Consider the following 27818-nt stretch of genomic DNA (forward strand, 5'->3'; position numbering starts at 1 on the left):
GGATCATTGCTAAAGCTGCAGGGAGATTCCTTGGAACAAAAGAGCTTGATTGGGCAGATATAGAAAACAGGCTAAAGGCGCTAAATGGGAGTCGGAGTGATGGAGGTCTACTTTTGGGGAATCAGAGTGATCAGAGTGAAGAAATGGAGGTGGGGGTGGTCTCTTGTCCTCGCCCAGTCTAATAGATGCACGGCTGCCAGGCAACGACATCAGTGGAGCTAAGCCTAAAGAATGAAGCCTGAAGAGTATAACTGTGCGGCGGCAGCACCGAACATCAAAGAAGGACACTCTGAAAGATGAAGTCGAAGGAATGGAGTCTGGTGGTGCAGCGGCACTTGGATGCAGACCGCCATAGAACAACAACAACAACAACAACACCGGAAGTCAAAGCACTGGAAGAAGAACTTTTAGGACTACGACAAAGTCTAAGGAATAAAGTCTGGCGGTAATGCAACACTCGGATGCCAACCGCCATAAAACAACAACAACAACCCACCCGAACTCTTTAAACGTTTACCCAACCCTGTGCTATATAAGTAAGCAACCACAGCCTGACACAAACCCTTTGACTGGATCGCAAGAACGTTCCGCTGAGTGAACTCCCGCCCATTATTCCGAAACCAAAAGGCCAACACGGTCCTCTCTCTTTCATAAGCCTCACAGCGAATCAGCAAATGCTTGACAGTCTCTGGCACCCGACAGTGACCACATAGGCCGGTCGGATGTTTGCCTATCCTACTCAGTGACCAATTGAGTCCAGTATGGGCAATCCTCATGCGGGCAAAGGCCCTTTCCTCCCTCGCGTTCCTGCCCATGAACACGCAAGGACCCACACTATCCTGTATGTGATAGAGATGCCGTCCAGTATCACAGTGGCTCCAAAATTCCTGCCAAAGGCCGACCACGTGACTCTTGATAATAGGCTTGATTTCAGATTTGCTTAACTCAACCGCCACATCAATTGATGGCCGCCTAAGGGAACATTAAGCCAGTGAATCAGCCATTTCGTTACCATCCACCCCCACATGCGCAGGAACCCAAATGAAGGAAACCCTCACATCCTTCCTGGACAGGGAGAGTATCAGAAAGAAGATGCCGTTCAACACATCCTGTCTGCAATCCGATTTCCCAGATTTAATGTTGTTGTTGTTGTTGTTTTATGGCGGTTGGCATCCAATTGTTGCATTACCGCCAGACTTTATTACTCAGACTTTTCGTAGTCCTCAGACTCTGTCGTAGTCCGTAAAAGTACTCCTTCCATTGCTTTGGTGTTACAAAGCCCATGAGGTCATGATATGTCTTTGTGACTAGAATAGTTGTTGTTGTTGTTGTTGTTGTCGTTGTTCCATGGCGGCTGGCATCCAACTGTTGCACCACCGCCAGACTTCATTCCTCAGGCCCTTCGCAGTCCCCAGACTGTCGTAGTCCGTAAAAGAACTCCCTCCATTGCTTTGGTGTTACAAAGCCCACGAGGTCATGACATGTCCCCGTGACTAGAACAGTTGTTGTTGTTGTTGTTGTTGTTGTTGTTCCATGGCGGTTGGCATCCAAGTGCTGCATCACCGCCAGACTCCACTCCCTACAAAGCCCATGAGGTCATGATATGTCTTTGTGACTAGAATAGTTGTTGTTGTTTCAGAGACCAATTACAACAACAACAGCTGGGGCTGCGGGGAGATTCCTTGGAGCGAGGGAGCTTGATTGGGCGGATGTGGAAAACAGGCTAGGGGCGCTGGATGGGAGTCGGAGTGATGGGGGTCTGCTTGTGGGGGGTCGGGGTGATCGGAGTGGCGAGATGGGGGTGGTCTCCTGTCCTCGTCCAGTCTCGTAGACGCACGGCTACCAAGCAGCGACATCAGTGGAAATATTAAAGCCTATAGAATGAAGCCTAAAGAATAAAGCTGTACGGTTGTTGTTGTTGTTGTTGTTGTTGTTGTTTTATGGCGGTTGGCATCCGAGTGTTGCATTACCGCCAGACTTTATTCCTCAGACGTTTCGTAGTCCTCAGACTCTGTCGTAGTCCGTAAAAGTACTCCTCCCATTGCTTTGGCGTTACAAAGCCCATGAGGTCATGATGTGTTTTTGTGACTAGAATAGTTGTTGTGTTGTTGTTGTTGTTGTTTTATGGCGGTTGGCATCCAAGTGTTGCATTACCGCCAGACTGTATTCCTCAGACTACGGTGGAAGCACCGAACGTCAAAGAAGGAGAGGAAGATGAAGAAGAGTCTCCCTGGAATAAAGCCGGTTGGTCTCTGAAACAACACGACCTTGCTCAACACCCGGTCTGGAGAGACGGGAGATGGCGGAGGAGAGTGGATCGGGGATGGAAGACGTTCTGGACGGCGTGGAGGAGCAGCCTTTTCTGCCTGCACGTGCCCGGAAACGTAAAAAGTCCCTTAGCTCGTCCGAGGGTTCTGGGAATGAGCAGCAGGATGAGGCTGAAGCTATTGATATCCGGGGTGAGAGCAGAGACTGTAAGGTGATCATAAAGCTTGCACAGGATAGTGCATCCTTTAAGGAGTGGAATTCAGTGGCATTGTCAAAGAGCCTAACTGTAGCTGTGGGAGTGATCAAGAGTGCGAGTGTCCTTAGAGATGGCTCGCTGCTGGTCGTGTGCAAGGACGCGGCTCAGCAACGGAAGGCGATTGGAACTAAACGTCTGGGTGGAAAGGACATTCTTGTGTCTGATGCTGAAAGAAACACGGTCAGAGGAGTTATCGTAGGTGTCCCTACGGCGACGTCTGTGGATGAAGTTAAGGAGAATTTGACTGGAGTTACGGTGGTGGACGCTAGGCGTTTGAAGGTGACCCGGTTTGGGGTAAGATGTGACAGCTTGTCGGTAATGGTAACACTTTTAAGGGAGGTGCCTGCCTAGTAAGGTGTTCATTGGGTACATGTGCTATAGCGTCAGGCCATATGTTCCGCCGCCCCTGCGTTGCTTTAAGTGCCAGCGCTTTGGGCATATTGCAGCGGTCTGTAGAGGGAAGCAAAGATGTGGTAAATGTGCAGGAGACCACGAGTATGGGAAGTGTGACGTGGGTGCAAAACTGAAGTGCTGTAACTGTGGGGAAGAACATAGCTCTGCCTTCGGGGGATGCAGGTTTAGCAAAAGAGCTGCTGAGGTGCAGAAAATAAAGGTCTCTCAAGGTATATCCTATGCAGATGCAGTCAAGAAAGTTTCAAGTAACGAGTTTAGAGTAAATACAGAGAGGGGAGCCAGCGCTGCTCCCAGCCAGGGCGAAATGAGAGGGGCCAGCGTGGCTCCCAAGAAGTGTGAAGGTTTCAAGAGTGGAGGTCCCAAGTGTGCAGGTTCCAGAATTAATGAGAATACCCTGGTTGTGGATAGAGAGGATTTTGTACTCTTTGTGGTGGATGTTGTGGGCTGTGCTGCTCGGACTCGGGGCGGAACTGGAAGGATCGGGATCATTGCTGGAGCTGCGGGGGGATTCCTTGGAACAGGGGAGCTTGATTGGGCAGATGTGGAGGGCGGGCTGGGGGCGCTGGATGGGAGTCGGAGTGGTGGGGGTCTGCTTGTGGGGAGTCGGAGTGGTCGGAGTGGCGGGATGGGGGTGGGGGTGGTCTCCTGTCCTCGCCCAGTCTCGTAGACGCACGGCTACCAAGCAGCGACATCAGTGGACATATTAAAGCCTATAGAATGAAGCCTAAAGAATAAAGCTGTACGGTGGAAGCACCGAACGTCAAAGAAGGAGAGGAAGATGAAGAAGAGTCTCCCTGGAATAAAGCCGGTTGGTCTCTGAAACAACAACAACTATTCTAGTCACAAAGACATATCATGACCTCATGGGCTTTGTAACACCAAAGCAATGGAAGGAGTACTTTTACGGACTACGACAGAGTCTGAGGACTACGACAAAGTCTGAGGAATAAAGTCTGGCGGTAATGCAACACTTGGATGCCAACCGCCATAAAACAACAACAACAACAACAACAACAACAACTAGTCACAAAGACATATCATGACCTCATGGGCTTTGTAACACCAAAGCAATTGAAGGAGTACTTTTACGGACGGACTACGACAGAGTCTGAGGACTACGAAACGTCTGAGGAATAAAGTCTGGCGGTAATGCAACACTCGGATGCCAACCGCCATAAAACAACAACAACAACAACAACTACGACAAAGTCTGAGGAATAAAGTCTGGCGGTAATATAACACTTGGATGCCAACCGCCATAAAACAACAACAACAACAACAACAACAACAACAACAACAACTGACGTTCTGTCAAGTAACGAGGTTAAAGTAAGAAGAAGAAGAAGAAGAAGAAGAAGAAGAAGAAGAAGAAGAGCTAGTCTCCGGTCTGGAGAGACGGGAGATGGCGGAGGAGAGTGGATCGGTGGTCGAAGACGTTCTGGACGGCGTGGAGGAGCAGCCTTTTCTGGCTGCACGTGCCCGGAAACGTAAAAAGTCCCTTAGCTCGTCCGAGGGTTCTGGGAATGAGCAGCAGGATGAGGCTGAAGCTGTTGATATCCGGAGTGAGAGCAGAGACTGTAAGGTGATCATAAAGCTTGCACAGGATAGTGCATCCTTTAAGGAGTGGAATTCAGTGGCATTGTCAAAGAGCCTAACTGTAGCTGTGGGAGTGATCAAGAGTGCGAGTGTCCTTAGAGATGGCTCGCTGCTGGTCGTGTGCAAGGACGCGGCTCAGCAACGGAAGGCGATTGGAACTAAACGTCTCGGTGGAAAGGACATTCTTGTGTCTGATGCTGAAAGAAACACGGTCAGAGGAGTTATCGTAGGTGTCCCTACGGCGACGTCTGTGGATGAAGTTAAGGAGAATTTGACTGGAGCTACGGTGGTGGACGCTAGGCGGTTGAAGGTGACCCGGTATGGGGTAAGATGTGACAGCTTGTCGGTAATGGTAACGCTTGAAGGGAGGTGCCTGCCTAGTAAGGTGTTCATTGGGTTCATGTGCTATGACGTTAGGCCATATGTTCCACCGCCCCTGCGTTGCTTTAAGTGCCAGCGCTTTGGGCATATTGCAGCGGTCTGTAGAGGGAGGCAAAGATGTGGTAAATGTGCAGGAGATCACGAGTATGGGAAGTGTGACGACGGAGCAAAACTCAAGTGCTGTAACTGTGGGGGAGAGCATAGCTCTGCCTACGGGGGATGCGTGTTCAGCAAGAGGGCTGCTGAGGTGCAAAAAGTTAGAGCCTCTCAAGGCATATCCTACGCGGATGCGGTCAAGAAGGTGTCTGGTAGTCAGGTGACGGTGGATGCAGTGGGGGCTGCCAGTGCTGCTGGTGTCCTAGGCGACAGGGGAGGGGGCAGCGTTGCCCGCGGCCAGGGGGAGGTCCCCACTGGGATGCCTGTGAGTGTGGCTTCCACGGGCAGAGGCCCTGTGGGTGCGGAGGATGTACTGGTTGTGAAGAGGAAAGATTTCTTCCTCTTTATAGTGGAAGTGATTAACTGTACTGGGCAAACCAAGAAGAGATCCGAAAAGACTAAGATCATCGCTAAGGCTGCAGGGAAGTACTTTGGAGCTGGGGGCCCCGAGTGGACGGAGATAGAGGATGCGCTGCGGGAGGGCGCCCTGCCCCATTCTGGCAGTGGGAGTGGGGGGGCTCCCGATGCTGGTGTTTGTAGTTGGGAGGTTCTTGGTAATCTTTCTTTTGGTAGCGATCACTATCTAGTCCGCACCGTGATTGGCTTTGGGAGCTGTGTGGTCAGGGGGACGAGGATCCAGAGGTGGCAGTTGGCAAGGGCGAACTGGGGGGCTTTCCTGAGGAAAGCTAATGATGGTTCTAGGGTTCTGCAGGAAGGAGGATTGACTCAGGTGGATGATCTGAATAGTGCAATTGTCTCGCTCATCACGCAGTCAGCGGTAGGCACGATTCCTAAGAGTGGTGGTAGTGGACATAGGAAGCGGGTGCCGTGGTGGACTGAAGCATGTGGTCATGCTGTTAGGGCGAGAAATGCGGCGTTTCGCCGGCTAAGGGTTGCCCACACTGAGGGTGCCCTCATTGACTACAAGAGGGCCCGCGCTGTTGTGCGGAAAACTGTGAGAACGGCCAAGAGTGCCTATTGGAGGCGGTATTGTTCCAAAATTGGGAGAGAAACGCGTCTCGGGGATGTTTGGGGGATGATTAAGCGGATGCATGGGGTTGAGCGCCCTCATGGGACCCCGGTCCTAATACTGAATGGTGTTGAAGCAGTCAGCGACGTTGACAAAGCTGAACTGTTGGCCAGCACCTTTGTGTCGGTGCACAGCTCTGACAATCTCTCACCTGCGGAAAGGCACTACAGGGAGAGTACTTTGGCCCAGAATTCTGAGCTGATTGGGCACCAGCCTTCGACTCAAGATGACCTTGACCTTCCGTTTAGTTTGTTTGAGCTAAGGAGAGCACTTTCTAAGGCGAAACAGACAGCCCCGGGTAAAGATGAGGTGTGCTATGACATGCTCTCTCATTTGACTGATGACACGCTTGGGCTAGTCCTGGGTCTTTTCAACCGTGTTTGGGATTCAGGTTGTGTTCCATCTGCGTGGAAACAGTCTACGGTGGTGCCGGTTCTGAAGCCGGGTAGGCCAGCGTCTGACCCTTCAAGTTATAGGCCGATTGCCTTGACGTCGCAGCTCGGGAAAACGATGGAGCGCATGGTTACCGAGCGGTTGGATTACTTCTTGGAGAGTCAGGGTTTGCTTCCCGCGCACCAGAGTGGTTTCCGTAGGGGCAGGAACACCATGGATTCCGTGTTGTGTTTGGAATCTGATATCCAGCTGGCCAGGGCTCAGAAAGAAAAGGTTATTGCGGCGCTCTTTGATGTGGAGAAGGCGTACGATATGGTTTGGAAGGATGGGCTCCTCATTAAGCTGCGGAAGTGTGGTGTGAAGGGTAAACTGTTTAACTGGGTCCGGAGCTTTCTGTCTGGCCGGCGTATCCAAACCAGAGTGGGCGCTGCTTACTCTGGGGTCTATGGGGTGGAGAATGGGATCCCGCAGGGGAGTGTGTGTAGCCCTATCTTGTTCAATGTTATGATTAAGGACATCTTTGACGACGTGGATGGGTCTGTTGGGAGGAGCCTTTATGCTGACGATGGCGCTCTATGGGTGAGAGGGAGGAATCTCCGGTTTTACTAGGCGAAACTGCAAAGGGCAATACAGCAGGTGGAGCAGTGGACCCTGAAGTGGGGGTTTAAACTGTCCGTACGGAAGTCTCAAGTGATCTGTTTCTTCAATGGGCATAGGGACGTCTCCCTTCGACTGCATGGGCAGGTGCTCGAACAGGTCAGGGAGGTGAGGTTCTTGGGGGTCACCTTTGACGAGAGGCTTAGTTGGCGTCGGCACATTGATGAGGTCAGTGGTAAATGCAAAAGGGTGAATAACTTGCTTCGTTGTCTATCCGGCCAGGACTGGGGGGCCAGCAGAAGGTCGCTCCTGGGTATTTATCGGGCCGTCATGAGGGCGGCTATTGATTATGGCTGTATAGCCTACATGTCTGCGGCTGAGACTAACTTAAAGAAGCTTGATGTGGAGCAAGCCCAGGCCTTGCGCATCTGCTGTAGGGCTTTTAGGACCTCCCCTCTCTCGGCGCTGCAGGTTGAGTTGGGGGAATTGCCGTTACGGCTCCGGAGGCTAGAACTTCTGTTGGCTTACTGGGTGAATGTGCAAGGTCATACGAGCTCTCACCCGGTGAGGGACTTTCTCAGGGTTGATGGGGGGCAGAGTGAGGCTGGCGGTATGATTTTCAGCCAGGTAGGAAATGCGAAGGCGCGGCTTGCGGGGGTTGGTGATCTGCGTGTGAGCCCGTCGGTGGCTTTGTCTGCTATAGCTCCGTGGAAGTTTGTCCCGGCTCCTGTTGATGTTAGCTTGCATGGCAAGCTTAGAGGAGTCGCTGGGAGGGCACCGCAGTTTGCCGTTCAAGCGCTCATCGATAAGCACTCAGGTGATGTGTTTATTTATACCGACGGGTCTAGGGATCCTGAGAGTGGGCATACTGGCGCCGCTTATTTTGTGCCTGACCTGGGGCTAGCGGTCAAGAAGAGGTTGACAGATCGCCTTTCTGTTTTCACGTCGGAACTTATAGTGATACGGTTGGCGTTGGAATGGGCGGAATCTGCTTTGCAGTGTTGCGGCATTGTGGTGGCCTCTGACAGCCTTTCTGCATTGCAAAGCATTAAATCTGGGAAATCGGATTGCAGACAGGATGTGTTGAATGGCATCTTCTGTCTGATGCTCTCCCTGTCCAGGAAGGATGTGAGGGTTTCCTTCATTTGGGTCCCTGCGCATGTGGGGGTGGATGGTAACGAAATGGCTGATGCACTGGCTAAACGTTCCCTTCGGCGGCCATCAATTGATGTGGCGGTTGAGTTGGGCAAGTCTGAAATCAAGCCCGTTATCAAGAGTCATGTGGTCGGCCTTTGGCAGGAATTTTGGAGCCACTGTGTTACTGGACGGCATCTCTATCACATACAGGGTAGTGTGGGTCCTTGCGGGTCTATGGGCAGGAACGCGTGGGAGGAAAGGGCCTTCGCCTGCATGAGGATTGGCCATACTGGACTCAATTGGTCACTGAGTAGGATAGGCAAACATCAGACCGGTCTCTGTGGTCACTGTCGGGTGCCAGAGACTGTCGAGCATGTGCTGATTTGCTGTGAGGCTTATGATGGGGAAAGGGCCGGGTTGGCCTTGTGGTTTCGGAATAATGGGCGGGAGTTCAATCTGCGGAACGTTCTGGCGATCCAGTCACAGGGTTTGTGTCAGGCTGTGGTTGCTTACTTATGTAGCACAGGGCTGGGTAAACGTTTATAGAGGTGGGGGGTGTTGGAGACTGAGCCGAGGATGAGGAGCAAGAGGATGTTCTAACGCGCTTGGACTTCATGGGCCTTGAAACACCAAAGTGATGGAAGAAGGACTTCTAAAGGATAAAACGACAAAGACGTCCCATGACCTCATGGGCTTTGTAAAACAACAAAGACGTCCCATGATCTCATGGGCTTTGTACTTCCAAAGCACCGAACGTCAAAGAGGGCGAGGAAGGTGAAGAAGAGTCTCCCTGGAATAAGGCCGGTTGGTCTCTGACACAACAACTATTCTAGTCACAAAAACACATCATGACCTCATGGGCTTTGTAACGCCAAAGCAATGGGAGGAGTACTTTTACGGACTACGACAGAGTCTGAGGACTACGAAACGTCTGAGGAATAAAGTCTGGCGGTAATGCAACACTCGGATGCCAACCGCCATAAAACAACAACAACAACAACAACAACAACAACTACGAAAAGTCTGAGGAATAAAGTCTGGCGGTAATGCAACAATTGGATGCCAACCGCCATAAAACAACAACAACAACAACAACAACAACTACGAAAAGTCTGAGGAATAAAGTCTGGCGGTAATGCAACAATTGGATGCCAACCGCCATAAAACAACAACAACAACAACAACAACAACAACCGGCTTTATTCCAGGGAGACTCTTCTTCATCTTCCTCTCCTTTGACGTTCGGTGCTTCCACCGTACAGCTTTATTCTTTAGGCTTCATTCTATAGGCTTTAATATTTCCACTGATGTCGCTGCTTGGTAGCCGTGCGTCTACGAGACTGGACGAGGACAGGAGACCACCCCCACCCCCATCTCGTCACTCTGATCACTCTGACTCACCAAAAGCAGACCCCCATCACTCCGACTCCCATTTAGCGCCTTTAGCCTGTTTTCTATATCTGCCCAATCAAGCTACTTTGTTCCAAGGAATCTCCCTGCAGCTTTAGAAATGATCCTGATCCTTTCAGTTCTGCTTTGAGTCTGAGCAGCACAGTTTACAACATCCACCATAAAGAGTACAAAATCCTCTCTATCCACAACCAGGGTATTCTCATTAATTCTGGAACCTGCACACTTGGGACCTCCACTCTTGAAACCTTCACACTTCTTGGGAGCCACGCTGGCCTTTCTCATTTCGCCCTGGCTGGGAGCAGCGCTGGCTCCTCTCTCTGTATTTACTCTAAACTCGTTACTTGAAACTTTCTTGACTGCATCTGCATAGGATATACCTTGAGAGACCTTTATTTTATGCACCTCAGCAGCTCTTTTGCTAAACCTGCATCCCCCGTAGGCAGAGCTATGTTCTTCCCCACAGTTACAGCACTTCAGTTTTGCTCCCACGTCACACTTCCCATACTCGTGATCTCCTGCACATTTACCACATCTTTGCCTCCCTCTACAGACCGCTGCAATATGCCCAAAGTGCTGGCACTTAAAGCAACGCAGGGGCGGTGGAACATATGGCCTAACGTCATGGCACATGAACCCAATGAACACCTTACTAGGCAGGCACCTCCCTTCAAGTGTTACCATTACGACAAGCTGTCACATCTTACCCCAGACCGGGTCACCTTCAACCGCCTAGCGTCCACCACCGTAGCTCCCGTCAAATTCTCCTTAACTTCATCCACAGACGTCGCCGTAGGGACACCTACGATAACTCCTCTGACCGTGTTTCTTTCAGCATCAGACACAAGAATGTCCTTTCCACCCAGACGTTTAGTTCCAATCGCCTTCCGTTGCTGAGCCGCGTCCTTGCACACGACCAGCAGCGAGCCATCTCTAAGGACACTCGCACTCTTGATCACTCCCACAGCTACAGTTAGGCTCTTTGACAATGCCACTGAATTCCACTCCTTAAAGGATGCACTATCCTGTGCAAGCTTTATGATCACCTTACAGTCTCTGCTCTCACCCCGGATATCAATAGCTTCAGCCTCATCCTGCTGCTCATTCCCAGAACCCTCAGACGAGCTAAGGGACTTTTTACTTTTCCGGGCACGTGCAGCCAGAAAAGGCTGCTCCTCCACGCCGTCCAGAACGTCTTCGACCACCGATCCACTCTCCTCCGCCATCTCCCGTCTCTCCAGACCGGAGACTAGCTCTTCTTCAGAGACCGACCGGCTTTGTTGTTGTTGTTGTTGTTGTTTTATGGCGGTTGACATCCGAGTGTTGCATTACCGCCAGACTTTATTCCTTAGTGCTATGTAATGCAGAAAGGCTGTCAGAGGCCACCACAAAGCCGCAACACTCTAAAGCAGAATCTGCCCATTCCAATGCCAACCGTATCGCTATGAGTTCCGATGTGAAAACAGAAAGGCGATCTGTTAACCTCTTCTTGACCGCCAGCCCCAGGTCAGGCACAAAATAAGCAGTGCCAGCGCTTGAACAACAAACTGCGGTGCCCCCCATGGGCGGCGCCAGACCCTGGCTTTGGGGCTTGAGCCCCGGCTTTGTCCAAAAGCCCCGGATGTTTTAATGTTTTAAAAATGCATTATGAAGTCACTAAGTGTTTAGCGCTACAGGTAAAGCGTTGGGTTGGGACCCAGGGGATGAGAGTTTGAATCCAGCAGTGGCTTCAACGCTCTTTACCCGTTTCATTGGTTATTTTTGTTGAACTGATGTATGATTGGCTGCATGTAGAGGAGGCCGGTCCATGTTTAGTCCTGACTCTGGCACCAGCAGGAGGCCGGTCCATGTTAGGTCCTGACTCTGGCACCAGCAGGAGGCCGGTCCCTGAGGTCCTCAGAGTCCGAGATGGTTCATATGGCACTAACATGTCTGAGATGTACTTTGGTGCTAGGCCATGGAGAGACTTGTACACAAGCAGAGCTGCTTTAAAGTCTCTTCTCTGAGCCACAGGGGGCAGTGCAGAGACCTGAGAACAGGACTAATGTGATGGTACTTCCTGGTTCTAGTCATGACCCGAGCAGCAGCGTTCTGGATGAACTGCAGCTGTTTTACAGCTCGTTTGGAGAGGCCAGTGAGCGGCCGTTACAGTCTAATCTACTGGAGACAAACACATGGATAAGTCTCTCTAAATCTGGTATAGTTTTGATTTTGGCAATGTTTTTTAGATGGTAAAAAGCTGCTGATGTTATTGATTTGATGTGTTAAAGTTCAAGTCCGAGTCCATTATTACCCCCAGATTTCTAACTTGGTTTGTAGGTTTTAGAGCGAGACTCTGGAGGTGACGCTAACACTTTCTCTTTGTTTCTGTGGAACAAAAACGATTATTTCAGTCTTGTCTGAGTTCAGCTGGAGAAAGTTGTTTTGCTCCACAAACTGATCTGTTGATGCAGTGACAGAGTGAATCCACTGGTCCATATTCACCTGCCGATAGTGAAACATAGATCTGTCTGCATAATTGTGATAGGACACATTTTCACTGCGTATCAACTGACCCAACGGCAGCATGTAGAGGGTGAACAGAAGGGGTCCCAGGACTGACCCTTGGGGCGCTCCACAGGTCAGGGTCATGTGGTCTGAGACACAGCTACCAATTTCAACAAAGTACTTCCTGTCTTCCAGATAGGACCTTAGCCAGTTTAGGGCGGGGCCAGTGATACTGTCGGGGAATGTGAAATTCCTCAACTGCAAGATAACAGGAAAACCTCTCTGAACAATGTTTCTCTTTCCTCACCACAGGAGGGCTCTGGTACTTTTGTGATAACAGACATTCTCCCCTCACAGTTCTTACAGGAAGACTGCCGTCGATGAAAATTATGTTTATGTGATAATGTCATGAATGTTTGTCTGGATCTGCTCCATACACTGCATGTTTTTCCTTGTGTTATGCATTTTCCACTGTTTAAGGTTTTATGTTTTCAACGCTCTAACTCGAGTGCCCATCAAAGGTGAAAGAAGATGTAAAATGTATCCAACTCAAGAAATAACGTGCACAAACTGCTAAAAGTGTTTAACGTGTAAATGTTAAAACAGGGTTTTAATGTTTTTGCCAAAATTACATTATTTCAGTTTTATTTTCTCGGTCAGAACTATGTTAAACAGGAAGTAGTCGCACTAGCGCCCGCCCCTTCCGCTCCCAGCGTGCCCCGCGCACTTTGGAACAAAACACATGCTCCGAGGCAGGACACGCTCTCTTTGCTCTTTTGTTCTTTCTCTTCCTTTTGAAGCACGTCTCCAAGACGTGAGCTTTGACCCCCCCTTTTCTTCGTCTCAACAAAGGATCCGACACGGCGGTCGACAAAGCTAGGCCAAGCTGCGTTGCCCTCTGAACTCTGAAAACACCTGGAAACACCTGGAATTAAGCTAAGCGCTAACCGTACTGAGACTCTTTTCTTCCTTTCTACCTCGTTATTTTATTTTTGAAGTAAAACGTTGTTTACGTAGATCAGCGCTACGTTCTCATCTGAGTAAAGTGCCAGTGAGGAGCTAACACGCCGCTAACGCCGAGGACCCGTCCCATCGGTGAGAGGGACTCCGGACCAGTTGACGCCGCTGCCTTCGTCACGGACTTCCCCTGCTGACACGCACACGAGACGGACCAGGTTGACGGTCCCGCCACTTCTTTCCCACGGATCCCGTCCGAGGACAAGGACCAGGCTGCGGACCTATTCTACCAAACTGTAAGCCGATCTCAGTGTGTGGTCTTAATTTGCAGTTGTGGCGTGATTTCGTTAAACCTGGCTGGTCTTCCTCCTCCCTCCTCATTAGCTCCTCATTTTCCCTCTTTTTGATATAGATTAGCATAGACACGTTTGATTATTCAAGGCAAAAACCCTGGTTTAACTGAATACCTGCATGAATCTGCTGTTTAAATCTCATACGAACATCACCTGTGATTTACCCGCATGAATCAGCTGCTCCGGTGCCATTTTGATTGTCTTTTGATAAATAAACTACAGGAAATATTTCTTGACTATTGTTTGTTTGATTAGACTATGTCGTAAGTCCCTGAATCATGAAGTCACCCTTCAGATCTTTTTAACGAGCGCGATTAAGGACCTTATTTTAGCTTTGGATTTTATCCTGGTGCCCCGCGATCAATAAGAATATGTTGCTAAATCCTCCTTAATCATAAACTGAATATCTGTAGCTTAAGACCCTACAATACCCACCCAGTCCTCTAGTCTCTGTAAGAGGATCCCATGATCGACAGTGTCGAAAGCAGCACTCAGATCTAACAGAATTAAGACTGAGGCTTTGCCCGTGTCAGTGTTCAGACGGATGTCATTTGTCACCTTGACAAGAGCAGTCTCAGTGCTGTGCTGAGGTCTAAAACCTGACTGAAAAAACATTAAATGAGTTGTTTATTAAGAGGAAATCTGTGAGCTGTTGTAAACAACATTTTCAAGGACTTTGCCCCAAAATGGCAGATTAGAGATGGGCCGGTCATGACTCAGGACTGCAGCATCAAGACTGCTCTTCTTTAGGAGTGGCTTTATGACCGCAGTTTTCAAAGACATTGGGAATGTTCCAGATTGAACTATGTGAGTGATGGTGCTAACAAACTGTTCAGCACAGACTTTAGAAATCTGGAGGCTCACACATTGAGGCAGCATGTAGATGAACTCAGACTGGTGATGATCTCCTGGACAGTTTTGTCAGTTACAGGTGCAAAGTGAGTTAGCTCTAAGTGTCTTGGTGGTTTTAGGGTATTTTTTTGCATTGTGGGATTTATAGCATTTTTAATGCCCTGAACTTTGTCATTAAAGAATAATGTAAACTCATTACACTTGGATGTGGAAATGAGTTCTAACGGCAGCTGAGCTGGAGGGTTTGTTCATCTGTTACTGTGGCAACAGGACACGCGAGTTGTTACTGCAGCTTCCAATAATTTCAGAAAAATATCTTTCCCTAGTTCTACATGAGATTAGGTTGTACATGTTCAGCTTCTCTTTGTAAATCTCTTTTTGAACCTGGAGCTTTGACTTGCGCCATTTCCGTTCGGCCCTGCGGCACTCCCTTTTCTGTGTCCTGACCCAATCATCATGTCTCCATGGCAACTTCTGCTTATTTTTAACCATTTTAGCCTTCATAGGGGCGATGGTGTCCAGAACATTCAAAACACTAGATGTAACAGAGTTCAACAAATCATTTACATTAGAACATGAGACATTTTCAAAGTTTATCATTTCCATAAACAGTGCACCTGTGCCATCACTTATGTTTCTCCTCTGAACAACTGCAGGACCAACCGGAGGTTTGGGAGAAACAGACAGATCAAAGAAGACACAGAAATGATCAGACAGAGCAACATCGATCACATTAACATTTGAAATATTTACCCCCTTTGTAATTATGAGATCTAGAGTGTGTCCTTTGCTGTGGTTGGGGCCACTCTGCTGTGGGTGGGGCCTCTCTGCTGTGGGTGGGGCCTCTCACATGCTGAGTAAGACTGAAGGTTTCAAGGACAGCATCAAGCTATTTAGCGTTTCTGTCACAAATATTATCAACATGCACATTGAAATCACCAGTAATGACCAAACCATCAAACTCTGTGCATACGACTGAAAGCATCTCAGTAAAATCATCAATAAAACTTTGAAAGTGCTGGAGAGGCTTGTATAAAACAATGAAGAGAATGGATGGAGACCGTTTTAGCTCCATTTTAAAGGATACATACTCAAATGATGAAAACACCCCAAAAGACAACTTGCGGGTAATTATTTCATCTCTAAAGACAGCACAGACTCCATTCCTTTTTTTGTTTTCTCGTGTTTCAGATTCAAACTTAAAGTTAGGTGGAGCAGATTCTATCAGAACTACATTTCCTGTGTTTTTGTCAAGCCATGTTTCAGTTAAAAACATAAAATCAAGATTATAAGAAGAAAAAAAAGATTAATTAAGAGTGATTTGTTACATAAGGATCTGACATTTAGCACAGCAAGTTTCAGACTAGTTTCAGTGAGACTGGGCTTTATCTTTTCACAGGGAATATGAATCACATTTCTCAGATTGGGCCTGACTCGCGTTTTGTTTTTCCATCTGTGTGATGTGACTACAGGAATAGCACTAGGGGGGGCTCTTTTTACATAGGGCCCCGGGTTGGTTTGATTTTTAATATGACAATAAGTCCCGGCAACGCTGAGACCCAGTGCATCCTAGCTATGGGAGATCCCAGGTGAAAGGCCAGGTTGGATGGGTGGTGGGGCTTTTGTAGCCGAGGAGAGTTTGGGACCAGGTGAGAGGCGAGGGGGGGATGGGTGGTGGGGTTTTTGTAGCCGAGGAGAGTTTGGGACCAGGTGAGAGGCGAGGGGGGATGGGTGGTGGGGCTTTGGTTGGTGTAGTCGGCTTGTGGGGGGAAGAGTTGATAAGTATTGACATAGCCCTTGATCTTGCTATATTGGGCGTGAGTGGAGCCATCTTAAGGCCTGATTTGATCAGACTTTCAAAATGGCTGGGAAGGCCCATGGGTGAGAGTGGAGATGAGAAGGAGAATGATGAATCTTTAGTGGGAGTAGATGTTGCAGGGGGTGGGAGTAGATGTTGCAGGGATGGTCTGAAGGCAGGGGCGATGACAGGGATGCTGTTGGGCTTGTCACAGATGGGTCCAAGGCCTTTGAAGATTGTTCCTTTGCTGGAGGCGGTGGAGGTGAATGTGGAGCAGCTGGAGCTGAATCCTTTGCTGGTGGCGGTGGAGCAGCTGCTGATGAATCCTTTGGTGGAGGCTGAGGTTGTGGTGCTGTTGATGTTGAAACATTGGCTCGGTCTCTGGCTGATGGAGCAGGAATTCTTCTCTCATTCCTCTTTTCTCTAACTATCTGCTCAGGACCCTGTCCAGGCCCAGTCCAATGCCTCAGAGCGTGGAGCAGGTTCTCTGTCAGCACCCTCACTCCACCTCTGCATAGGTGGGGGCCATTTCTCTTAAACAGGTCCTCTCGTTTCCAGAATAGATAGAAGTTCTCAATGTAGTGTAGTCCTCTCGGGGAACACTCTTTGGACAGCCATGTGTTCAGCTGAAGAAGCCGGCTAAACTTGTTTATCCTCCTGTCGATGTTTGGATGAGGTCCACTTATGAATGTTTTGATTTCCACTTTATCAAGCACGTGGAATAACTTCAAGAAGTCTTTTTTCAAAACTTCTGTCTGTTCCCGCCGCATGTCCACTGCACCCATGTGCACAATCAGCTGTTTAGCTCCTCAATGCTTTGCCATAATATTTGGAAGGAGTGACGTTATCTCAGAAACAGTGGCGCTTGGAAAAGAATGTGTGTTTATCTTTTCATGCGTCACGTGACTTATCGCGCCGTCCCCAACTAAAACAATCTGCGTGACCTTGGCTCCTGGCACAGATCCTCCTCGCTGTATTTTGGCCACGTCATCTTTCCTTTTTTCATTTAATTCCATCTCTGAAAGTGGTAAAAATCTGTTTGTGAGCTGTATTTTAGGTGACTTCACGTTATCTTTGTATCGTTTAGGCTTTGCTCCAAGTTTGTTCCAAGAAACAGCCTGGTCTTTCTGGTTTTTAGACTGTTTTGGAAATGACACAGAGTCACTGCGGTTTAGGTTGAAAGTAGCAGTTTTTCTTGTAAAAAGTGTGCTCTTCTTACCATCGGTTGACACAGGAATTGTATCGTGAAGAACTTTTTCAGATTCCAAAACAAATATCCGTGTTTTCAGCTCATTAATTTCTTGTTGATATTTCCGACAGCGTTCACAGTCTTTCTCCCTTCTTCTCCCGGACATGTCGCTGGCGTCAGATATGTCGTTAAAACTGGAAAAATGTTCTTAAAATCCTTGGTTTACTTGAAAAAGTCTAAAGCAAAAATGTTTGGAAGACAAAAACTGATCAAAAAGCAAAATAAATAACAAAAGCAGCGATAGCAAGCGGAGCGAGCAGGAAAGCGTGTGCACTCTTCAGAAGCAGGAAGTAAGAAAAAAAAAAAAAAAAAACTGACTGTTTCACTGGTGCTAATTGAGCAAAATGTTTAGCATTTTGTAGAGTAAATCTTGCCCTAGTTCACATTGCAATGAATATTTATTGATAATACTATCAATGCAGAGGGAGAGAGGGAGGGGGGGAGAGAGGAAGGGGGGGGGAGCGGGAGAGAGAGCGAGCGAGAGCGAGCGAGAGCGAGCGAGAGAGAGCGAGCGAGAGGGAGCGGGAGCGAGCGAGAGAGCGAGAGGGAGAGAGCGAGAGGGAGAGAGCGAGAGGGAGAGAGCGAGAGCGAGCGAGAGGGAGAGAGCGAGAGGGAGAGAGCGAGCGAGCGGGAGAGAGCGAGAGGGAGAGAGCGAGAGGGAGAGAGGGAGAGCGAGCGAGAGAGAGAGGGAGAGAGCGAGAGGGAGAGCGAGAGGGAGAGAGGGAGAGCGAGGGAGAGCGAGCGAGAGAGAGCGAGAGAGAGCGAAAGCGAGAGCGAGCGAGCGAGAGAGAGAGCGAGCGAGAGGGAGCGGGAGCGAGCGAGAGAGCGAGAGGGAGAGAGCGAGAGCGAGCGAGAGGCAGAGAGCGAGAGGGAGAGAGCGAGAGGGAGAGCGAGAGAGAGAGAGAGAGAGAGAGGGAGAGGGAGGGAGAGAGGGAGAGGGAGGGAGAGAGGGAGAGGGAGACACTGGTTGAATATTGATATTTGTGTTTAATTTGTGCTTGTTCTACCTCAAATGCAGTCATGTACTATCTGGGTTTTGGACACATGAACTGAACTGTGTGGGGGGCGTGGGTTATAAGAATATAGCATATATAATCATTGTGAAAGGACAAAGAAGTAAACAGAATGGCCAGTTTGTCTCCTCTACATATTTAGGGAGTGTCTACAGAGCCGAAACTGCCATGTTATTTTGTGCCGCGGCTCCTGAAACTGCTGCGCTATTTGACCGCACCGGGTTAAGCTGTTCCCATCCACCTGAGGCGAGCATTTTCCATACCTCAAATATTCTCTTAAATCATCACTTTTATTTCCGTGGTCAATACCATAAGTTATACATCATTTTAAAGCTTATTTTCTCAACAAAATGAATAAGTCATTGATTTACATTGAATAATTTGCCCCAAGAAGCAATTGCCAATAGTTTGTGAGAAAGTCTCAACTTTTACAAACGCATGTCCTGTTTGCTGTTTATGATGGACGAAACGGCTTTAATTCTGTACATTCTTGTACTCAGTCTGTCCGTAAGGAACCATTGAACAACAATATACACATGTATTTTTACTAAGTTTTCCAATTTCCAGATATTGTCAAGTAAACAAAGTTTTCTTCTTTGACAATATCAGGATGAAGGCTCGTCCGGCGCATTTCTCCGTTCATAACAAATGACCTGTTTGACTTATAAGATGGTGTTTGGCATCGATCTTTTCTTCAGACTGTTAGCTACAGAATAAGACCATCCACCAATGTTTCTGTCCACGGGTTTGTTCTTTACAGCCGCCGCAAAAGAAAAAGTGCTGCTTCCGACGCACATGGTTTAGAATGCGGGGCGGGACTAAGGGTTTATTCACACAGAATCCATTCATGTCAGAGCCTAGATTTTACGCATCACGTTTTCTGATTTTATTAGCCTTTTGGACGCGCATTTTGTTAGATATATGTATTATTATATCAATACAAAAATAAAATAAAAATATTATAATTTGTTTCATCTTTATATGGGAAATTCATGGGTAAACTCATATTTACACATTTTCACATATATTTTTTTTAGCGGTTATAATTGCTATTAGTGGCCTACAAAACATCAAAATGTATGTTTTATGATCATAGAGGAGCTAAAATTGTAATAAAAAAGTTTGGCACAGTTGGCACATATTTGGATCACTTGTTCCGAATAATATTATACTTTTTGATACAAAAAGGTCAACAGCACCAAAATGCCTGTTCCTAGAGATCTGAAACTTTACACAGTTGTTGTCATGACAACAGCATGTGCAGTGAACAGCATAAACACACAATGAAGTATGTCCTGCTCAGGACCATTACACATGGACAATATTCAGGCGAGACTAAAACAATATGTTTTGTTCATATTTGGGCCTCTGTAGTGTAAGTTCTGAAGCCCTGACAGTTTGTCATGTGCACATCTGCAGAAACTAGAAGACATAAGCTTTCTAATGATGCATCACACTCACATGTGGAACATAAGATCCTCTTTTAATAAGCAATGCCATTTGGGTCCAACCATTGTGCCGTGGAAAATAGGTGGATGGTAACAGGTTAGGGTTAGGGTTAGGGTTAACCATGAGGCTATATGCCAGTGCCGCGGTTCCTGAAACTGCTGGGCCATTTGACCGCGCCGCGGCTCTGCAGCCAGGGCCAAATATTTAATATAGGAAACACTTTTCAAACACAATTTAACAGTCTTCTCTCTCTGTTGGAGTCGTATCTGTTCTTCTGATTCTAGCCCAACGATCTGCTATTACTATAATAACTTATACACTATATATATATATATATATATATATATATATATATATATATATATATATATATATATATATATATAATTACATTAACGTATAATACCGGTCACATAAGTCAAAGTTAAAATAATTGTTATGGGTCGAGTTGAAGTGTCCTTTATCACCCCATGCCTTTAAGAAACAAGCTAGCTAATCTCTGCAGTCATAGCATAACTACTTTTAGTTTACATTTTCTATATTTTTCAAAGTTTATTTGAGCGGAACTAATGTTCCACAGTTAAATCATTTGCAAAAAATGAAAGGAAAACGTTTTGTCTGCTGCGCTGCCAATAATTCTGACAACAATGTCAGTGCATTGTAATCATGGCTTATTGTGAGGTTTGGGTTTGACTGACGAGCAGCTCACATCCAGGAGAGGCCCGAGCACACTCAGCTTACCTTGGAAGTTAGGCCTGATCCGGGGGTCATAGGTCACCATCAGACGGTTCAGGATGTTGGAGGTGGAGTTGGCAGGAACGTGGGCCATGTCTTCAGGAGACAACTGACTGTAAATGAGCACAAATAGTTATTAAACAAATGTGCCTTCTCTGGCCTGGTCTTTCTGTTGTTTACTTGAATTCTGTCCAATGTGTGTTTTACTTGAGGGCCAAAGCGATCATGCTAGGATTGGCCGGTGTTGGGATGAGCTCCTTGAGATGTGTGTCTCTTCACTATTACACATGTGCAAAACACTGAAGCGTTTTTCTTTTTTTACCCATTGTTTTGAGCTTTCCTTCTGTTAAAAGAAGAAACCTCTGGGAGGAAGTCTTCTTTCTTTCGCAAAACAATGTTCTAATGTCTTCCCTTAGTTAATAATAGGCTTGCCAAAGTAAAAATGTATCTGTTTTGTATCTGAGTGCATAACTCTACATAGATACCAAAATATGCAGCTTATAAATGAATATCCTAAATAATGTGATAATATTGTGTTAATTTATCAAGAGCTTAATCGTGATTAATTATTTTGTTGCATGTTAACGCAGGCCACGTGTATCAGTCAAAAAACCTGAATCCTGAGCCCCACGCCGGTTTACCCGCGCATGCAGAGTGGGCGGGTCCGCCTGTGCTTGTTTACACAAAGGAACAGCTGTTGGCGCTCCGGAGAGTGCGGTTCTCCCGGCGACCGACACAAAATTCATCAGAGGTAGAAGCAGAGACTGGGGCGCAGACTCCGGGAAAATAAAAGATGCTTCAGACCTGATCTACCTGCCATCGTCACGGGAGACGTGAGATCTCTCCAGAACAAGACGACGGAGCTGACGGAGCTGGCGGGTCTTACGCGGTCCCAGCGGGAGTACAAGGACAGCAGCGTCATGCTTTTCATGGAGACGTGGTTGACCCCAGAAATGCCGGATTCTATTATCGCTTTGGATCACTTGTGGCCCCCTCTGCTAATGCTGAAAATGATTGTGAAGTACTGCTCTCCTGCACCAGCAGGTTATAGACACAGCACCCACAGGCCCTCTTCCTTGTCTCGGACGACTTCAACCACGCTTCTCCCTCATGCTCTGCCAACATACACCCAGTATGTTATCTGCCCCACCACAGACAATAAAACACTGGACTTGTTCTTTGCCAACACCAAGGAGGCTTATTCTTCTTCCACCCTCCCTCCCCTGGGCAGCTCGGACCACAATCTTGTACATCTTGTGTAATCTTGTGTATGAACCCATCGTGCACAGAGCTCCTGTGGTGCCCTGTGTGGTGAAGAGGTGGACTGCTGAGAGCGAGGAGGCTCTGAGGGACTGCTTCAGCACTACTGTCTGGACTGAGCTCTATGACCCACATGGGGAGGACATCAACACCATCACAGAGTGCATCACGGACTATATCAACTTCTGTTTTGTGAACACTGTTCCCTCCCGGACGGTGCAGTGTTTTCCAAACAACAAGCCATGGATTAACCGTGAACTGAAGGCTCTGCTGAAGGAGAAGAAGAGAGCCTTCAGGTCAGGGAACAAGGAGGAGCTGAGGACTGTGCAAAAGGAGCTGAGGAGGAAGATCAGGCAGGAGGAAGCCGGCTACAAGAGGAGGATGGAGGAGCAGCTGCAGCAAAAGCACATTCAGGGAATGTGGAGGAGCCTGAAAACCATCTCAGGCTTCAAAGTCCCCCCTGTCCAGACGGAGGGGGACCTACAGTGGGTGAATGAACTAAATCAGGGGTGGCCAACCAGTCAGAGACGAAGAGCCACATTTTTTACTGTGTTACCGCAAAGAGCCACATCATACACATGCCACACATGAACATCACCCCATCCCTTCCTCTTACACACACACCTCTGCTCAGCCAAATTATTATTATTTTTAACAATATCATGTCACACAACCATGATAATGACAGAAATTGACTCCTACAGCGCTAAGACCACAAACCAGTCATTTTCAACAAAGAACATTGTGTCTCACACACAAACTCTCAGTTCAACAAAGTCCAAAACCAAAAATAATTTACATTCCATATTGAAGTTCAATATTGCTGGTTTTCTTTTAGATGAGGGCCTTCTTCCCGTATTCTGGACGGGGTATTTTGAAATGTGGACAGGCATTTTCGAGTGCAAGGACGGGGTCATTTTTATTAATAAATCTCAGAAAAAAGGGAATATTATCATTAAATCGGGCCGGGAAGCGTTTGATTAAAGTCCGCCTCAGCCCGCGCCATGACAGTTTACAAGTGAAAATGTGCATGCTGCGCGCTGATTGGCCGACAAAGTTTGTGTGCTTGGCTCTGATTGGCTGCCGAGCCGTGGTCCGGAGAATGCCGAAGCTCCACTTCCGTGCGGTTGAGCGGCGCACATGCGGTTGTGGTGAGACCCGTCACCCCGGTTCACCAACTATCCTTCCTGTTACATTCTCACTTCCTGAGATTTGAACATGCACAGCTGCATGCTCTCTCTTCCACAGCTGGACAATGGCCAACACCCGTTTCTATTTATACCTCTACTCCAGCCATCAGCTCACTACTCCACCTGGACTCACCCATCCCCCCAGCACACAGTCCCCCCGCCAACCACTGACTGTCACAGCAGCACAGGTGAGGAGTGAGCTGAAGAGGATTAAAGTGAGGAAGGCAGCAGGACCTGTTGGCATCAGCCCCAGGCTCCTTAAGTCCTGCGCAGATGAACTGTGTGGAGTTATGGAGCATGTCTTCAACATGAGCCTGAAGCTGAGGGTGGTACCACAGGTCTGAAGACCTCCTGTCTGGTACCTGTGCCCAAGACACCGCGCGCCAAAGACTTCAACAGCTTCAGTGGCGTTTCGCAGGTCTTTCCTTCCTGCTACTGTCGGACTCTACAACAAACACTGTTAGCCCTGAACATGTGACTATTGTTATTATTATTTTCTACTGTAAGAATATAAGAGTTTTTTTTTTTTTTTTATAAGAGTTTTATAAGAGCTTTTCTATTAAGAGCGTTCTGTAGGAATTAATACGCATTTAATATTGTAATGCATTAATATACCTTTCATTGTTATTGCAGACTGGACACACACACACACACACACACACACACTGCACATTCTTGCTCTGTCTGCTTTGTCTGTCTCTGCTCCCCCAACTTCTCTGTCTGGGTCAAGGGTCGCATCTCACGACCATATTAGGATGTCCTGGAAGGTACAGCCTGGTACCAAGAGGTGCCAGAGAAGATCCACCTTCTTATGAATATTGTAGGGTAACATACTAGTACAAGTAGGGATGCAGACCTAAACCCACGTTCAGGTTCAAGTCCGGATTCGAATCCAGAGGTCACTCATGAACTCATGCCATTCTTGCATAATGTTATAACAGCGTAACACAAGACACTTGGCTAAATTAAGTTGAAGACACATGAACAAGGACAACTATCAAACACAAGGTTTAACTGCAGTGAAATAAACTCAACTTGTATGGTTTATTCACTGTTTTTAACAGAAGTTACAACTTACAAATCACAAGCTACGAGCTAACACACATTCATGTGTTTTACTAGAGGAACAACTCCCGAACAAGAGCAAGTTGAGTATTGGTATTGGAGCAGCTGTTTCTGCTGATACTGTGTGTGTAAGTGTGTTACTGGTTTGACTGGGCTGTTCCCACACTTGAAGTTTAATGCTTTAGATACATTTACACTCTTCAATTTTGCAGATCCATTGGCTTCAAAGTCATGTAAAAACCTTCAAAAACTAGCATAACAGTCAACTAGAACCACTATAAATCAATCAACTTAGCAGTATCAAAAATAGAATATGAAAATATTTTACATTACACACAATACATCATATTAACAGCATTAAACACAAGACCATATTTAACAACTGTAGAATACAAATACTATTACTAAATATAAGCTCCAATTAATGAATCCAGCAATTAAACAATATTCCTTTGACTTAGTATTTACTTAGATGTATAAATATGTATATTGCACATTAACTCACCTAAATAAATGCTACATCACATCACAACATAACAGTTATTTTATTCATATTGTAGCGACCCTCGTCTCTAGTGCGCGTGTGTGGTCTCTGGGGCGGAGCTAAGAGCGGGCTCAGGAGACGAGGTAGTTTTTGATGTTCCTGTTCCATCACCATGGTTACGGCCAACAGTAACCAACTCTGTTCAAGAAATAAAGTGACAACTTGTGACATTAAACCAGTATCACTGACCTGAGCGAGAAGTTACAATATTTACACCCAAACCAAAGCACAACCGGCTCCTTTAACAAGCGTCAAACTAACTCACGGAGCGGCACAAGCGGCGACGCACGCGGCGGCTTCAAACGATTCAATTAAAGTCAGTGATCTTCCCGAAGGTTCGGTCTCTCGCGTCTTTAAACTCATTGCGCTGGCTTCAACTTCTGCCCTGAAGACGCGTGCGTCGCTGATGGCTCCGGGTGCGCCATTGACAACGATGTCAGTGTTTACGTCTTTTCCAGCGCAAATTTCGCGATCTATGGAAGGTTTCAGATGGTTTAGATTCTAGAACGTAAAGGATATAGAATGTGAGTGGTAGATTTTTAATGAGTCCAGGACTGAATCACCGGGTTTCGTTTTTTTTGGACCTGAACCGAAACGTTTTTACAAGTCCGGATCCGGTCCGTCGTAGCGGTACACATCCCTAAGTACAAGTACTGTAAGGTTATGAATGTCCACCCACTTGTGAAGGAGGGGGGGCATTCAAGGTCAAGAATTCAAACATGACACACTGCATTTAAGAGTAGAATGGGGCACCAGCCAGATAATAAGCAATTTTAACAACTCTATAATCAGATATCTAGATTAATTAATTTGCTCGTTGATCTAAAGGTTTGAGAACGTAACCGTGACATTGACCCCTTTTCTGGAAATGAAGGAACACTTAACCAAATGTGGATTATGAAGATTTAATGACCAAAGAATTAAACAGATGAATTAGGAATATGCAAATGAGTCGATAACAGCTGGAAAACCCTAGACATGATGGTTCTAGATCTATCAATCCAAGGGCCTGCGGCTCAGTCCACACGCTGGCCAGAGCAGGGCTGCTCTGGAGCTCGGCTCTGACGTTGTCTGGCCAAAGAAGGACTGGATCGGTTCTGCGATCTGCGTTCTCCTTGGCTCTGAGGCGTTCTCCTTGGCTCTGAGGCGTTCTCCTTGGCTCTGAGGCGTTCCCGAATGAAAAGGCCGTCGGGTGCTCCACCGATGTGGCTGGTCTAAAAGGCTGTGGACTTGAAAAGTTGCAAAAGGTCCTTGCTTGATTTTGCGTGATGCAGCATCAATCACGTTTTTAAAAACGGGCACAGGTTTCTTAGTTCCGGGAGGGAACATTAGCTTCGCTTGGAAAAGTCTTTGTCCCGTAGCGTAGCATCGCTCACGCTAACTAGGCCCGAGGCCTGCTCCCAAGGCCTCATGGACCTTGCTGGTGGGACCCTGGATGGAGGGTCGAGCTTCGAAAGAAACTCGGATGGAACTCACTTTGGAGCTCGGATGGTACTGGTCTGTAACTCCCTGCTCTTTCCTTTCGTCTTTCCCCGCGGGGGTTTTGGCGCCGTGGCTTCAGCCAATCAGCACGCACGCTGGGGTCAGAGTTGATAAGGAGACGAGATCTGGCTTTAGGCCACAAGAGTTACACAAAAGGTAAAATTGTCCACAAAACAAGTTATGAAACAGTTAAAATGACAAGTTAAACACGATATCACAATATGTACTTCTAAAGTCATCTGGTGGACACATGTTTACAATCTGATGATTGTCTATTAAAACCACTAAAAGTGCAAAGTCTTTCAGCGTTTTAGCGTTTGTCTTGGAGAGATCGTTACTCTCTGTGATCCAAAAGGAGTCGTTTGATGAAAAGTTATTTTCAAAGTTCAGAGCGTCTCTGTTGTCACTATTACATCCTCTTTCTTCTGAGGGGTGTAAAACTCCACACGGGCAGTAGATAACACCTAGCCCGCATTCCTGTCACCATGGCAACAGGGGTAGGACATCTGCATATCCTACAATATTCATATTCTTTGTCCTGTGTGTGAGAGGCCCCCAGATGAGGACCAGATGTCTGATGGGAACTTGAGGGACAGGACATGCGTTTTTAATCTGTTAGTTTTGTAATCGTAGGGAATAAATACTTTTATTTTAACGACCATAATCTTGTCTTGTTATTCTCAGTAATTAGAAACAACAGTTCTTAAAAGTTGTTTATAAGTTATCTGTTCTTTATTATTGTTTACTTCTGTACCTACGTTGCACTGCAACACTGGAATTTACCCATTGCGGGACAAATAAAGGCTTATCTTATCTTAATATATGGATTATTTCTGGTTGTACTTACTGACCCCGAAGCGATTTTGTGTGGTACACGGTGTATAAAGAAGATTCGGGACACGAGAGACTCTGTACTTATGGTACTCCGGAACCAGAAGTCCCAACAACATGTATGCAAAGTATTCTGGAAACAATAGTCTACCACTACACACGGCAGCGCTCTGTAAAAATGTAAACTACATTATACGTCAGGAACAACGCGGACACCTAAATAAGAAAGGACCCCAAGAATCTTGGGGTCCAGATGGCTCCTGCCAAGAGACCATGGATCTATAATATTATCGCAAGAGACACGCCTACGACGCAGACTTTTAACTCTGGGCTAAAGTATCAGTCCAACTGTGGTCCGAGCTTTCACGAAGGCCGGAATCATCACTGAAGGTTACAGCAGTGACACTGACTCTGAGATGGACCCGGGGATCCGGGATGTATGGCATCCAGCCCAACTGTTAAACTCAGACAATGAAGATGAAGAATTTGAGGGATTTATGGACGAGGAATGAACTGAAAAAGTGAGTGTATTGTGTTGTATTTTGCGTGTTTATAAGTGAGCTTGTCTGAGAATGGTTGTGAATATGCAAACGTGTCTTTTAGCGGTAGCAGAGTGTGTTGAAAAACGTTGATCTGAATGAGGTGAAGGCGTTTAATAAAGCTCAACTGAATTATCTGTCTTGTTTCGCTTAATGCTCTTTCTAGTCCGATTCGCTTTATATATGATCCATAGTACACCATTTATTGATGGTGCGCTTTATAATCCGGTGCGCCTTTTCGTGCGCAAAATACTGTATACTGGCATGCCCTAGGGTTATTATATTTCCCTCCATATGTCAATCAATCCTATATTTTTCAACAAGATAAGGAACTTCTTATTTATTGTTCCTCCGGTGCCTCTTGAGTTTGTAATGG

General features: G+C 47.0%; 1 protein-coding gene across 1 annotated transcript in view; it reads right to left on the reverse strand.

Annotated features, from left to right (window-relative positions):
• LOC140378273 (glycine receptor subunit beta-like) overlaps positions 1 to 27818 on the reverse strand; it is a 68813-nt gene that overhangs the window by 32887 nt on the left and 8108 nt on the right. Inside the window, exon 2 of the mRNA XM_072464039.1 lies at positions 20538 to 20644. Coding sequence (XP_072320140.1) covers positions 20538 to 20644 — 107 coding nt within the window. The remainder of the gene's footprint in view (positions 1 to 20537; positions 20645 to 27818) is intronic.

The sequence above is a fragment of the Eucyclogobius newberryi genome, unplaced genomic scaffold, assembly GCF_026437365.1.
Source record: "Eucyclogobius newberryi isolate DKJ021-1_F unplaced genomic scaffold, fEucNew1.0.hap1 SCAF_4, whole genome shotgun sequence".
Lineage (NCBI taxonomy): Eukaryota > Metazoa > Chordata > Actinopteri > Gobiiformes > Gobiidae > Eucyclogobius > Eucyclogobius newberryi.